This window comes from Aotus nancymaae, unplaced genomic scaffold (assembly GCF_030222135.1).
Source record: "Aotus nancymaae isolate 86718 unplaced genomic scaffold, 86718_ANA_hifiasm-v0.15.2.pri h1tg000028l, whole genome shotgun sequence".
Classification (NCBI taxonomy): domain Eukaryota; kingdom Metazoa; phylum Chordata; class Mammalia; order Primates; family Aotidae; genus Aotus; species Aotus nancymaae.
Window position 1 is genome coordinate 8372678 of NW_026988441.1, and position 13954 is coordinate 8386631.

Consider the following 13954-nt stretch of genomic DNA (forward strand, 5'->3'; position numbering starts at 1 on the left):
CCGGCCCTGTTCTCCTTTTTCAATAGCAACAGTCCCCTCCCAGCGGGCTACAGCATTCACTGGTTTATGATGTTTATTATTTCCTGCCTGTCCCCACTGGGAAGGTCACTCCGTGGGGGAACCTTCTTTGAATTGTTCACTGCTGTATTCTCAGAGCCTCGCACAGAGGCTGGTGCATGCGTATAGCACATGCTCAATAAACACTGGTGGAATGGTGGGAGGCTGGTTCAGTCCCGACTCTGCTCCCTGGCAACTATGTGACCTTGGGTGAGCACTACCAGGCCTCACCCGATGGTGACAATGGCTCTGTTATGCCTCACCCAAAGGCCGCTGGTTGGGGTTACATAAGAGCAGGAGAAAAAACACTTTGATGGGCATCCCCTGGGTCCCAGTTCCCAGCTTCAGTCCTCTCTCCTCCCTTTCCCCACTGCCCCTCCCACCCCTCTTGCCTCTCTGAAGGAACTTGACCCGGGAAGAAGAGCCCAAGCTGGCCCGGGATTGGGGTTGGTCCTGGGTTCTAGGCTCAGAGTGGCAGTATGGGGACAGAAAGGCAGAGGGCAGCGACTCAGTTTTGTCTCTCTTAGAGATAGGTCCATGTTCTTAGGCCTGTTATTCTGCCTCCCTTCTGCTCTTTCTGAGGCCAACCCTATTGAGGTGTAATTTACATACAATAGGTCTGACGAGGTGGCTCACACCTGTAATCCTAGCACTTCGGGAGGCCAAGGCAGATCATTTGAGGCCAGGAGTTCAAGACCAGCCTGGCCAAGATGGTGCAATTCCGTCTCCACAATCAATACAAAAATTAGCCAGGTGTGGTGGTGCACACCTGTAATCCCAGCTACTCAGGTGGCTGAGACATGAGAATCACTTGAATCCAGGATGTGGAGGTTGCAGTGAGCCAAGATTACACCACTGCACTCCAGCCTGGGCAAGAGAGTGAGACTCTGACTCAAGAAGAAAAATTTTCATATGATAAATTGCACCCATTAAAGTCAATGAGGCCAGGCTCAGTGGCTCACGCCTGTAATCTCAGCACTTTGAGAAGCTGAGGCAGAAGGATTGCTTGAGCTCAGGAGTTTGAGACCAGCCTGGGCAACACTGGGAGACCCTGTCTCAAAAAAAAAAAAAAGAAAGAAAGAAAATACAGTTAAATTAGTTTTGACAGATGTATATGCTGTGAAAAACCACTCCCATAATCAAGGTACATGATATTCTCATTATCCCCAAATTTCCTTGTGCCTCTTTGCAATCTGTCTCATCAGTGTCCCCGTCCCAGGTAGCCACTAATTACTAGTACATATATATATATGTAACAAATTAGCTGGGTGTGGTAGCACATACCTGTAGTCCCAGCTACAAGGAGGGCTGAGGTGGGAGAATCGTGAGCTTGGGAAGTTGAGGCTGCAGTGAGCTGAGACTGCGCCACTGCCCTACAGCCTGGGTGAGAGTGAGACCCTGTCTCAACAACAACAACAAAAACAATCCTTTATTGCCCTAAACGTAATAAAGAGGAGCAATAAGAGGATAGTAACTTACAATATGCATTTCCATATGCAAATGTGTGGAGCCACCTCCCCAGAACCCAAGGAGGCAGGCAGATGTTTACGCCTGTGATATAGACAGTTCCAACACGCTGGAAACACATGGACTGGTGTCTGATTACCAAGAGCCATGGGCAATGTGAGTTTTTTTCACATGGTGGACAACCTTTGGCCAAGTTTTGAACAAAACCGAATACAAGCTTCCCTCATTTTATATGGTAGTTGTACTTCCTGGAAGATTCCGAGACCATTTAAAAACAAAAAGGACTTTGTATTTACAAGAGAGATTTTGGGCTCGGATAATTATTACCAGAGTTTTCACCTCCAAGTAAGGCTAAAATTTAGTTGGTCTGAACTAGTATGGAAATGCTAGTTGTTAAAATACTGAAATACTTCTCTTCTGGTTGGATAATAGTATGTAGCTGAGAAAGCCCTAATTAATAATTCAGTACGTATCCAAATAAAAACTAGTTCAAGTTCATTGTGATAGATTTTCTGTCATATCATAACTTAGGTGACAATAAGGATTTTTGTTTTTTGAGACAGGGTCTCACTGTTGCCCAGGCTGGACTGCAGTGGCATGATCCTGGCTCACTGTAGCCTTGACCTGCTGGGCTCAGGTGATCCTCCCACCTCAGCATCCTGAGTAGCTGGGACTGCAGGTGCGCACCACAATGCCCAGGTAATTGTATGTTTTCTTTAAGATGGAGTCTTGCTCTGTCACCCAGGCTGGAGTGCAGTGGCACGATCTCGGCCCACTGCAACCTCCGCCTCCTGGGTTCAAGCCATACTCCTGCCTTAGCTTCCCCAGTAGCTAGGATTCCAGGCACGCACCACCACGCCCAGCTACTTTTTGTGTTTTTAGTAGAGACAGGGTTTCACCATGTTGGCCAGGCTGGTCTCAAACTCCTGACCTCGTGATCCGCCTGCCTTGGCCTCCGGAAGTGCTGAGATTACAGGCATGAGCCACCGTGCCTGGCAATTGTATTTTTAGTAGAGACGTGGTTTCACCATGTTGGCCAGGCTGGTCTCAAACCCCTGGCCTCAAATGATCTGCCTGCCTAAGCCTCCCAAAGTGGTGGGATTACAGGCGTGAGCCACCCCGCCTGGCCCCAGGCTGGTCTTGAACTCCTGGACTCAAGCAATACACTTGCCTCAGCCTCCCAAAGTGTTGGGATTAATGGTGTGAGCCACCATGCCCTGCTCAATTTTTGCAATGTTTTGTAGAGATGAGGTCTCTCTATGTTGTCCAGACTGGTCTCGAATTCCTGGCTTAAAGCCAGCCCCCTGCCTTAGCCTCCCAAGGTGCTGGGATTACACTATACCTGGCCTAAAAGAAATATTTTAAAAATTTGGTGCATATATTGACATATATTAATTTATATTACAGTGGCAAAATATTACCAGTGGCAAAATATTTTGACTATTACCCTTCCTTCCTGAATGTCCAATGAGACATCTGGAAACTGCAGGAAGCAAGGGATGGTGCTGTGCTGTGTGGCGATTCCTGCATATCACAAGACATCTGCATCCCTGGACCACACCTGCCAGGAGCCAAGAGCACCGGCTGGCCACGATGATAACGCAAATCATCCCCACACATTCCAGAACCCTCCCTGGGGACCTACCAAGTCTCTCTGTGAACGATTTGTGGGTTCAGTGGTTAGAAGCAGGGGCTGGGTTACAAGAAGTCAGGTTCTGGATGTCTGAGCCTCAGGGGACTGGGTCAAACATTAATCTTCTCTTGCTGGTCTCAAGCCTGCTCCTCCTCCACAATTGTGCAATATTACCAGTCTTCTCAGTTTACAGGTTCAGAGAGGCAGTGACTTGCCTGAGATGACAAAGCAAGCAAGTGGCCAACTAGGATTTAAACCCAGCCAGACTCCGGATCCCCTTCCTGTGAACATCTTTCGTTTCTTGGAGGCACGGAGAAATGGCGACGCTTCCCCAGGCCCACCTTTCAATTGAGAAGAGGTCTTGCTCTATTGCCCAGGCTGGTCTCAAACTCCTGAGCTCAAGCGATCCTCCTGCCTCAGCCTCCCAAAGTGCTGGGATCACAGGTGTGAGCCACCGTCCCTGGCCAGCTTTTTTTTTTTTTTAACCTGTGGTCCTGGTGCCGGGTGCTCACTCCTGGGAGTGCAAAACAAGTCATTGGGATGAGACAAGAAACAAAAAAACCCCTATTCATATTCATAATTTTAAAATGGAATAATTTCAGCTTTATTACGAACATACAGATAGTAGTGTCTGTACGTGTTTATAAATAAATACACACACATTGGGAACACATGCCCAAATATCATTTACTCTTAGGTGCATAATCAAAAAAGGAAGACTGCCACTGCTTTCGCCTGCTAAGTGGGCCTCCGAGCCCCTCTTGGGGTCCATGACTAGAGAGGGGCATAGTGGGTAAGACAGCTGTGGGCTCCAGAGCCTGACCACCTGGGTTCAGCCCCTGATCTGCCCCTTCCTATGCTGCCTGACCTTGAGCAAGTGATTCACCATTCTGGCCTCAGCTTTCTCATCTGTATAATGAAAGTAACAGCAGCTGTGACTTCAGCGCGCTGAGGTGAGGGATGCATGAGTTGACCCAGGTGAAACACTGAGAATGGTGCCTGGTACCCAGTAGGTGCTCAGTGAATGTGAGCTATGGTAATTGTCTACCCTGCCGCGCAAGTGGGGAAGTAGGTGCAGACAGCTGAAATGAGGTAATCATCATGAGTAGAGCTGAGATCCAGAGCTCGGTTCTTTTTCTGTTTTAAAAATAGAGACAGGGTCTGGCCATGTTGCCCAAGCTGGTCTCGAACTCCTGGGCTCAAGCTGTCCTCCCACCTCGGCCTCCCAAAGTGCTGGGATTATAGGCGTGAGCCCCCGCTCCAGGCCCAGCACTGGGTTCTCGACCATAGCCGCACCTCGGAACTCTTGAGCATTTCCTCCTCTGCAAGACGGCGTTAAGAGCAGCATGCAGGTCACGGCTCTTCCAGGAGGGAAGGAGGTCGCAGTCCGAAAGAAGGTGAGATCTCGGTCACTGCTGTCCCGCCTCCCACAGGGACTTGGAGAGAGAGGCTCAAGAGAGTAGATGGCTATGGAACAGAGGCCCCGGGCGTACTGCCGACCCGGGAGCCACAGTGAGCCACCAGGAGCGGGACCGGCGCGCCCTCTAGTGGCGGAAGCAACCCCTGCAACCAAGGGTCCCACATCCTGGAGGCAACTGAGGCACAGAGAACCGGCGACACTCCCCCAGGCCCACCTGACTTATAAGCGATATAGAGCCAGGATTTGAATCTTGCCACTCTAGCTCCAGAGCCTGCACTCTTTCTGTTTCCAAAACTCCTCCCCTGCCGCCGAGCGCAGGGCTCTCGGAATCTTGGGCAGGACACTTTTTTCGGGTCTGGGCCGTGCTCGGCCTTGCAGGACGGCGCGGCACCCTTGGCTCCCTCAATGACTGGGACGACCCAGCATGTCCCCATGCATATCCACGGCTCCCAGTGGGCATGACCATTTGAGAATATCTGGAGGTCTCTTCCCATCCTCGTCCTGGTGCTCTCCTCCTGCCAATGTCAGCCTTCTCTCAAGCTCTCCTTCGAATTTCTTTCTTGGTCAGTTTCCCCTCCCCCTATCGGCCACACACCCCTCCACCCCTCACCCCTCACCCCAAGCTTCTCCACATCCAAACAGACCCCGGAAAAACAAAGGCGAGGGTGTCAGGGCTTCAGCCACTTCCCGTCAGACTTAGTAGTGCCGGGTTGGGGTACTGGGGGTTCTCGATGACCCCAGGCCCGAACTTGAGCTCCAGGAAGCGGCGGTAGTTGTTGGGCGCCTGTGCCACGAAGCCGGCAAAGGGCAGGGGCACCAGCGGCTGCAGGAAGTGCTCAGGGAACTCCACATCCTGCCGGTGGTCCAGCCACGTGTCCTTGGTCATGACGCCGTTGCGGGGGTAGAAGGGCCACAGGTCCACGTGCAGGTGGTTGCTTTCGCTGTACTGAACGCGGAAAAAGTCGCCCTCAACTGCCTTCTCCCATACGAAGCCGCGCTCATCCACCACCGAGCCGGCCTCGGCCCCCCGCAGCTGCTCGCAGTTGCCCACATCCTCCAAGTAGATGCCCAGGTCCACGTCATAGTCCCACGGGATGATGTCCCCGTGGCGGGCAGCTCCTAGCAGTGAGCCGCCCTCCAACCAGTAGCGCACGCCCGCGGCCTCCAGCACGCCCACCACGTAGCGGGCGGTCTCGCGCAGCGCGCGCAGGCAGCAGGGGGGCGTCCAGCGGTCCTCGTAGAGGTAGGCGGGCGTATCACCTATAACGGTTCCAAAGCAACGCGTGGTCTCCTTGTTGCACCCAAACCACTCTAGGCGCCCGCCCTCCCAGCTCACCAGGCGGATGCCCAGTGCGCGGAGCAGCACTGCCCGCCGAGTGCGCCCCTCGCGCTCCGCCTTCCAGCGCGCGTGGGCCGTGGCCAGTGGGGGCTGGTGCGCTGCGGCGAAGGTCAAGTCCAGCAGCTGCACCGCCCAGCCGCGAAGGGAGGTCTGCAGGAAGAGGCTGGTACCCACCGGCCGGGCCAGGGGCGCCGAGAGGTTGAAGAGGTCGCGGGCACGCAGGAGCACCACTGCGTCTCCGTCCAGGGCGTCGCAGCGGGGAGCGGCGGGGGCTGCGCCATAGCGGGCGGTCCACTCTCGCAGGCTGACGTTCAGGGCCAGGCACCGGGCAGGGTTGGCCGTAGCGACAGGGGCGGCCACTAGGCGTGCGTTTCCCGTGCGGAGCGCCTCCACCATGCGCTCCAACTGGCCCTGTGCCTCAGCCCGCGTCCCATCAGGTACCAGGGCCACAAACTCGGTGGTCACGTAGGTCTCTGGGCGCGAGGCCGAGGCTGGCCGGTCCAGGGCGGGCTGGAGTATCGCTAGACGAACGTTGGGGAGGCGGGGCAGGGCCAGGGGCGGGTAGGGGAGTGTGTCGGCTGCCACCACCACGGGCTGGGCCGGGTCTTGCTGCAGGAAGGAGTCCACCAGCTCAGGCACTGCGTTGTCAAATGCCTCGAACTCCCTCACCAGGACGGTGACACGGGGGCCGGCAGCAGAGGCACGGCGGGGGCCCCGGGCCCGGGAGTTCCTAGGCTGGTGCTGCAGCCATGAGACATAGAAGAGGACCAGAAGGTTGAGGGTGATGGCGGCTGCCAGGGCAGCCTGGCAGCGGGTGAGCCGCATGGGGCCGAAGTCTGGGGCCAGCTGGGCCTCCGGGGCATCCTGGGGAGGGGGACGAAAGGGAAGGCTGCAGCTGATTGTCAGAACCGCCCCCTCTGCCACCCTCAGCCTTGTCCCTTTCCCCAGCTCTTTCTCAATTCCCCTTCTTTTCCTTATTTGGCTTCAGGTTTGACTTCCACTCCTCCAGGAAGCACTTCCTGACCTCCCAGGCTGGGTCATGCACCATCTCTGGGCGCCCTCAGCCCCCTGGGTTCCCCCACCGCAGCCTGACCACTCTTAAGACATCAGTGCTGGGGAAAAGTGTGTCTCTACTAGCTTTCAAGACCCAGGAGGGAGGGACCTGAGCCTGGCTGGGTCCCCAAAGCCAAAACAGAGCCAGATACACATTAGGTGCTGGGTAAGTTTTTTTTTTTTTTTTTCTTAAAGTGAATCACCTTCCCTTCTTCATTCAGTGCCACCCTCTGCCTATTCTCTGTCAACTTATTCAGATTCAGGCTCAGTTATAAACACCCTAACCCCATTCCCACTCTCATCTCCCTCTCTACCATTCCCTCCTCCAGGAAACCAACCCATCTCCTCCTCCCTGCCCCCAAACACCCTGGCCCTGGCTCCAGAATGAGGCTGATGCCACAGCCCTCAAGTACCTTCCCTGCCACCTCGTCACTTCCCCAAATCCTGTGCCATCCCATCATCTACCTGATGCTCAGCCTGACAGCTGTGGTTTTGCATGAAAAGCCAGAAATGATTTCATTTTTAAAAAATTAGAATTATCCCAATTTTAAAATATTGGCCACTAAGAATTTTTTTTTTTTAAAGAGTGGGTCAAACTAATAGAAACAAGTAGAATGACAGGAGCCAGGGGGCAGCGGGGAGTTGTTTGATGGGTACAGAGTTTCAGTTTGGGAAGATAAAAAGGTCCCAGAGGTTTGCTGGCACGTCAGTGTGAATGCACCTAATACTACTGAACCGTGTGCTGAAAAATGGTTAAGATTTTTTAAGATGGTACATTTAATGTTATATATATTTTCTTAGAATTAAAAAAAAAATTTTTTTAAAGCAGGGTGCTGGAAAAAAAAATCATGCCAGGCACGGTGGCTCATGCCTGTGATGTCAGCACTTTGGGAGGACAAGGCGGGTGGATCACCTGAGGTCAGGAGTTTGAGACCAGCCTGGCCAGTATGATGAAACTCCTTCACTACTAAAAATACAGAAATTAGCCAGGTGTGAGGGCGGACGCCTATAATCCCAGCTACTCAGGAGGCTGAGGCAGGAGAATCACTTGAATGCAGGAGGTGGAGGTTGTAGTGAGCTGAGATTGCACTCCAGCCTGGGCAACAGAGCAAGGCTCCATCTAAATAAATAAATGAGAAACAAAATGAAAGTGGGGTGGGCCGTGTGACTCACACCTGTGATCCCAGCAATTTGGGAGGCCAAGGGAGGAGGATCACTTGAACCTGGGAGGTGGAGGTTGCAGTGAGCCGAGATGGCACCATTGCACTCTAGCCTGGGTGACAGAGCGAGGCTCCATCTCGGGAAAAAAAAAAGAAAAACAAAGTAAAAGTGGGGAAGTGGGGACAGGTATCGTGACTCACGCCTGTGATCCCAGCAATTTGAGAGGCCAAGGCAGGAGGATCACTTGAGTCCAGGAGTTCAAGATCAACCTAGGTAACATAGGGAGACCTCATCTCTACAAAAAATAAAGTTAGCTGAGTGTGGTACTGCTCACCTGTGGTCCCAGCCACTAAGGATGCTGAGGTGGGGGAATGGCTCGAGCCAGGATCATGCCACTGTACTCGACCTGGACGAGAGTAAGACCGTCTCAAAAAACCCAACGACGACAAAAAAGTGGGTTGGCTTGCATTAAAAGAGGCTGCCAACCAGGACACTCCACTCCACATTCACTGGCCACACCCTCAAGCAAGACCTAGATGGCGCTGTCTCCCTGTCCCCATCACAACTTCGAAAATTTGGCTGGCTGGTCTCCAGCACAGGTGGTGTAGCTCTGGGTTCCAAGCAGATGCTCAAATAAAGTTTCCCCATGAAGGCTTTTTGCAGGTTTCTGCCCCTCCTGGAGAGAGGGGACGTCCAGCTAACCTTCCTATGTCCTAAATCCTCTGTCCCCTCCTCCCCATTTCCATAGCTCCATCCTCAATCAGGGCCACCCACATTCCATCCAACCTCCCCCAGATCTCCTGCCAACTCCACTCCTCATGACAGCCAGAGGAGTCTTCCTAAAGCACAAGTTGGGCCTCTCTTTCCCCTGCTCTGAACTTGCCATGGCTCCCCAGTGCCCAGGGGAGAAAGTGGAAGCTTCTTCTGACATTCCCCTTGTCTGTCCGCCATTCCACCATCATCTCTTGCCATGCTTCCCCCAACCTGTATGCTTACGTCACCCTGAACATTTTCGCAAACTGCTCTCATTTCTTTTTTCTTTTTTTGAGATGGAGTCTCCCTCTGTCTCCCAGGCTGGAGTGCAGTGGCATGATCTCATCTCATTGCTACCTCTGCCTCCCGGGTTCAAGCGATTCTCCTGCCTTAGCCTCCTGAGTAGGTGGGACTACAGGCCCATGCCATCATGCCCAGCTGATTATTCTATTTTTAGTAGAGATGGGGTTTCACCATGTTGGCCAGGCTGGTCTTGAACTCCTGACCTCAAGTGAGCCGACCGTCTTGGCCTCCCAAAGTGCTGGGATTACAGGCATGAGCCACTGCACACTGCACCGAGCCACTAATCTTGATTTTTTAAGTTAAAAACTTTTTTTTTTAAGGGACAGGGTCTTGCTCTGCTGTCCAAGCTTGAGTGGAGTGGTGCAATCACGGCTCACTGCAGCCTTGAATTCCTGGGTTCAACCCATCCTCCTGCCTCAGCCTCCCAAGTAGCTGGGACTACAGGTGTACACCACTGTGCCTGGCTAATGTTTTAAACACATTTTTGTGGAGACTGGCTCCCACTGTGTTGCCCAGACTGGCCTCAAACTCCTGATCTCAATTGATCCTCCCGTCTCAGCCTCCCAAAGTGTCAGGATTACAGGTGTGAGTCACCATGTCCAGTCCTTTCTAACCTTCAGAATCTTGGAATTGCTTTCTGGACTTTAGATTGATCCTTTGATTTGCTGAACTCTTCCAACAGGCCAGGCTCTGTTCTAGGCACTGGAGATAAGAGCGGCAGACACTCAGAGATAGACAGCATCCCCGCCCTTGTGGAGTTCCTTAGTGCAGGGGCAGGAACCTTTGCAACCACAGAAACTTAAGCCCTCAAAAATCTTAAAATCTTAGAGTTTAGGCCAGGCATGGTGGCTCACGCCTGTAATCCCAACACTTTGGAAGACTGAGGCAGGCAGATCATGAGGTCACGAGTTCAAGATGAGCCTAGCCAACATGGTGAAACCCTATCTCTACTAAAAATACAAAAATTAGCTGGGCATGCTGGCATGTGCCTGTTATCCCAGCTACTCAGGAGACTGAGACAGGGGAATTGCTTAAACCAGGACCTGGGAGGCAGTGGTTGCAATGAGCCGAGATCAAGCCACTATACTCCAGCCTGGGCTATGGAGCGAGACCCTGTCTGAAAAAAAAAAAAAAAAAAAAAAGAAAAGATAGGGAATCTGGACTGGGTGTGGTGGCTCACTCCTGTAATCCTAGCACTATGGGAAGCTGAGGCAGGAGGATCGCTTGAGCTCAGGAGTTCAAGACTAGCCTGGGCAACATAGTGAAACTCTGTCTCTACAAAAAATACAAAAATTAGCCAGGTGTGGTGGTATCTACCCGTGGTCTCACCTACTTGGGAGGGAAGCTGAGGTGAGAGGGTCCCTTGAGCCCAGGAGTTCGAGGCTGCAGTGAGCTGTGATCCAGCCACTGCACTCCAGCCTGGGTGATAGAGCGAGACCCTGTCTCAGAAAAGAAAGATAGGAACCTCTGGCCCAGAGAGATGGGAAGGATGCAGGGACCAGAACCTAGGTCTCCGCTTTCGAGGCCCTGGCTCTCGCCACACTGTCTGACTGACTCTGGGCTGGCCAGGAGGTACCCAGCAGGGCAGAGGACAGCAGCCAGGTCCTGGCGACCCTCAGGCCCACCACAGCCCTTGGCTCTTGCAGACCAGACACCAGCGGGTTTGATGGCCAGATGAGGAGGTGCCGCCTGCTGGTGAGGGTCTGAGAGAACTGAGGTGGGGAAAGGAATCACCAGGAAAGGAATCATCGAGTACCCTGACAAGGTCATCCAGACTTCACCACCTCTAAGGGCTACAAACCCCTTTGTTGGGGCAAAGTAGAAGCAATGATTTTGAAGGTCAGAATGTTCTACATTTTTCTGAATCGGGAGGATAATAATAACAATTCTAGCAGCTCACCACGTACCAAGCCCTGTTCTAAGCACTTTATGCACATTCACTTGCTTAATCCTTATGTTATGATCACATTTAAAAATGGAAACCAGCCGGTGCGGTGGCTCATGTCTGTGATACCAGCACTTTGGGAGGCCAAAGCCGGGGGAGATTGCTTGAGCCTGGGAGTTTGAGACCAGCATGGACTGGTAAGACCCCGTCTCTACAAAAAAATTTAAAAATTAGATGGGCATGGTGGCGTGCACCTGTAGTCCCAGCTACTGTGGAGGCTGAAGTGGGAGGATTACTTGAGCCTAGGAGGTGGAGGTTGCAGTGAGTCGAGACTATGCCACTGCACTGCAGCCTGGGTGACGGAGTGAGACCCTGTCTCAAAAAATGAAAATAAAAAAAGGAAGAAACAGAGCCACAGAGAGTTAAAGTCTCTTATTCAAAGTCACGCAGTGGGAAGTAGTAGACCCAAGAGTTGATCCAAGAAGCTGGCTACAGTGTCATGCTTTAAACCAACAGAACTGCCTTCTCTCTCAGGTTCTTTCTGAAGCCTTGACTCTCAGCCCATCTTTGGTGAGCCTTCCCCAGCCCTAACCTGACAGGTGTTTTCAAAGCTCGACTATGGCACATTAATAAATTAATTCAACTCAGTAACTCAACAAACTCAAGTATTCTTTGTGGTGGACCCTGCGTTTTGAGGATACAGAATGAATGAGGTACTCATTAGGTCAGCCCTCCAGAAGATAGAAAGATTGACAGGGCCAAGTGTGGTGGCTCACACTTTAATCTCAGTACTTTGGGAGGCCCAGGCAGGTGGATCACCTGAGGTCAGGAGTTCCAGACCAGTCCGGGCAACATGGTGAATCCCCACCTCTAACAAAAAACACAAAAATTAGCTGGGAGTGGTGGTGCGGTGCACACCTATAATCTGAGCTACTGGGGAGGCTGAAGTGGGAGAATCACTTGAACCCGGGAGGTGGAGGTTGCAGTGAGCCGAGATTGCACCCCTGTACTCCATCCTGTGCGAGACCCTGTCTCAAAAAAAAAAAAAAAAAAAAAAAAAACCTGACAAAAACCACAAAACTTACAGACAGGGCAGGAGACCAGCTGAGGGTGCAAGAGAGAAACAGGGGACTTGCTTTAGAAATGGTGGTCAGAGGCTGGGCACAGGGGCTCACGCCTGTAATCCCAGCACTTTGGGAGGCCGAGGCGGGTGGATCACCTGAGGTCAGGCATTTGAGACCAGCCTGACCAACATGGAGAAACGCCGTCTCTACTAAAAACACAAAAAAAGTAGCTAGGCGTGGTGGTGCGTGCCTGTAATCCCAGCTACTCAGGAGGCTGAGGCAGGAGAATCGCTTTAACATGGGAGGTGGAGGATGCGGTGAGCTGAGATCCCGCCATTGCACTACAGCCTGGGCAACAAGAGTGAAACTCTGTCTCAAAAAACAAACAAACAAACAGAAACCGTGGTCAGAGACGAAGAGGACAGTGAGGCTGAGTGCTTGTCTCTCCAGTCCCCACAGAACAATGTAAATGAATCCAAATTCTCTTCAGGTCTTGGGTTTACTGAGCCTGAGCTCTGATCTGCCCTGAGCCTCAGTCCCTGCATCTGCAGAATTGGGATGGGATGGGTAGAAAAGAACAAGACACGTGGGAAAGCCTTAGGGAATGAGGGGAGGGCAGTTTCCATGAGAATGAGGGTGACTCTAGGGACGGCTTACCTCCTAGGTTGCAGGCTGGGGGAGTTCCAGGAGGGCAGTTCCAGCCCAGCTGAGCTGCACTCCTGAGAGGAGGGGAACCAGAAAACCCCAGATCAGCCATTTCCGCACAATAGAGCACAATTTCATCTTATCTACTAAAGTGGTAAGAGGAAGGTCAGGGAATCCTTTCTCTTGAAGTCCCATAATCTTGGGCACTACATGGAGTGTCTCCGGAGTGGGGTGGGGTGAATGGGAGGGATGTCAGTTATTATAGCAACCTATGAGCATCCCTCTAGCATGAATGTGTCCAGAAAAGGTAGGGCTAGAAACCGACAGAAGCTGTTACCATGACAACCCCCTCCTAGACACACTGCGCCCTGAGAGACAATCTTAAAACATCCCCTACTTGGTTGGGCTTGGCTCCTAGGGTCACTGGAAGGGGGCTGCCCTATTACCATAGTAACCAGGCCTTGTAACCATAGCAACTGCCCCTCAACTGAGCATCTCCTCCTCTAAATAAAAACACCTGGTTGGTTTGGTGAATGGGCTCTCACGATGGGAAAGGGAAGACGGTTACCATGGTAATGCCAACTAGGTGGCTGTGGGGGAGAGGCTGGGGAAGAGGTGCTTCTCTTAGAGATCAGTGTCCTTGGGCTGGGGTCCTTTCTACCTGAGTGCTAGATGGGAGGGTGGTTGCCACAGTAGTCGATGAGGATAGGAGCAGAAGGACCACCAGGGACTTTGGTTACCTTAGCAACCTTCTCCTGGTGCACAGTCCGAAGAGTTTTGAGGTTCCATAACCACAAAGATGTAAGGGAGGGGAAGACTGCCCCCCACCAACTCGCCCCCACCGCTGGGGAAGGGTTACCATGACAACCAACCTGGCCAGGAATCAGAGAGGATGGGGCCACTGCTGGTTGCCCTTTCTCTCACAGTAAAAGTAATTGTCCAGGAGAGTGGTGTTTGGGTGGGGAAGGGGTAAGGCTCTTTCTCCGGGGTGAAGCGGAAGGAGGGGGTCAGAAAGCGGCCCCTTCCTCAGTCCCACTCCAGCGAGGGCAACCGTCGGGCGGGGCCTGGGTCTCCCTCGCCCTCCTCGGGGCGCGATCTCCCTCCCGCCGCCCCCCGCGCGGGCACGCTCGCCTTCGGGGTCGACCTGGGTGGGCGAGGCTCGTCCCCGGCCTCG

At 52.8% G+C, this 13954-nt stretch overlaps 1 protein-coding gene across 2 annotated transcripts; it reads right to left on the reverse strand.

Moving 5' to 3' along the window:
* Positions 1-3681: 3681 nt before the first annotated feature.
* FKRP (fukutin related protein) lies at positions 3682-13826 on the reverse strand. 2 transcript variants are annotated; one of them, XM_064381135.1, is made up of 3 exons: positions 12793-13826; positions 8465-8536; positions 3682-6780 (listed from the first exon to the last, which is right to left on the reverse strand). In XM_064381135.1, the coding sequence occupies exon 3, from the start codon at positions 6739-6741 to the stop codon at positions 5254-5256; it is 1488 nt and encodes a 495-aa protein (XP_064237205.1). In that variant the 5' UTR covers positions 6742-6780; positions 8465-8536; positions 12793-13826; the 3' UTR covers positions 3682-5253. The 2 variants fall into 2 exon arrangements, with proteins under 2 accessions (XP_064237205.1, XP_012302041.1); XM_012446618.3 differs by lacking the exon at positions 8465-8536.
* Positions 13827-13954: the final 128 nt, after the last annotated feature.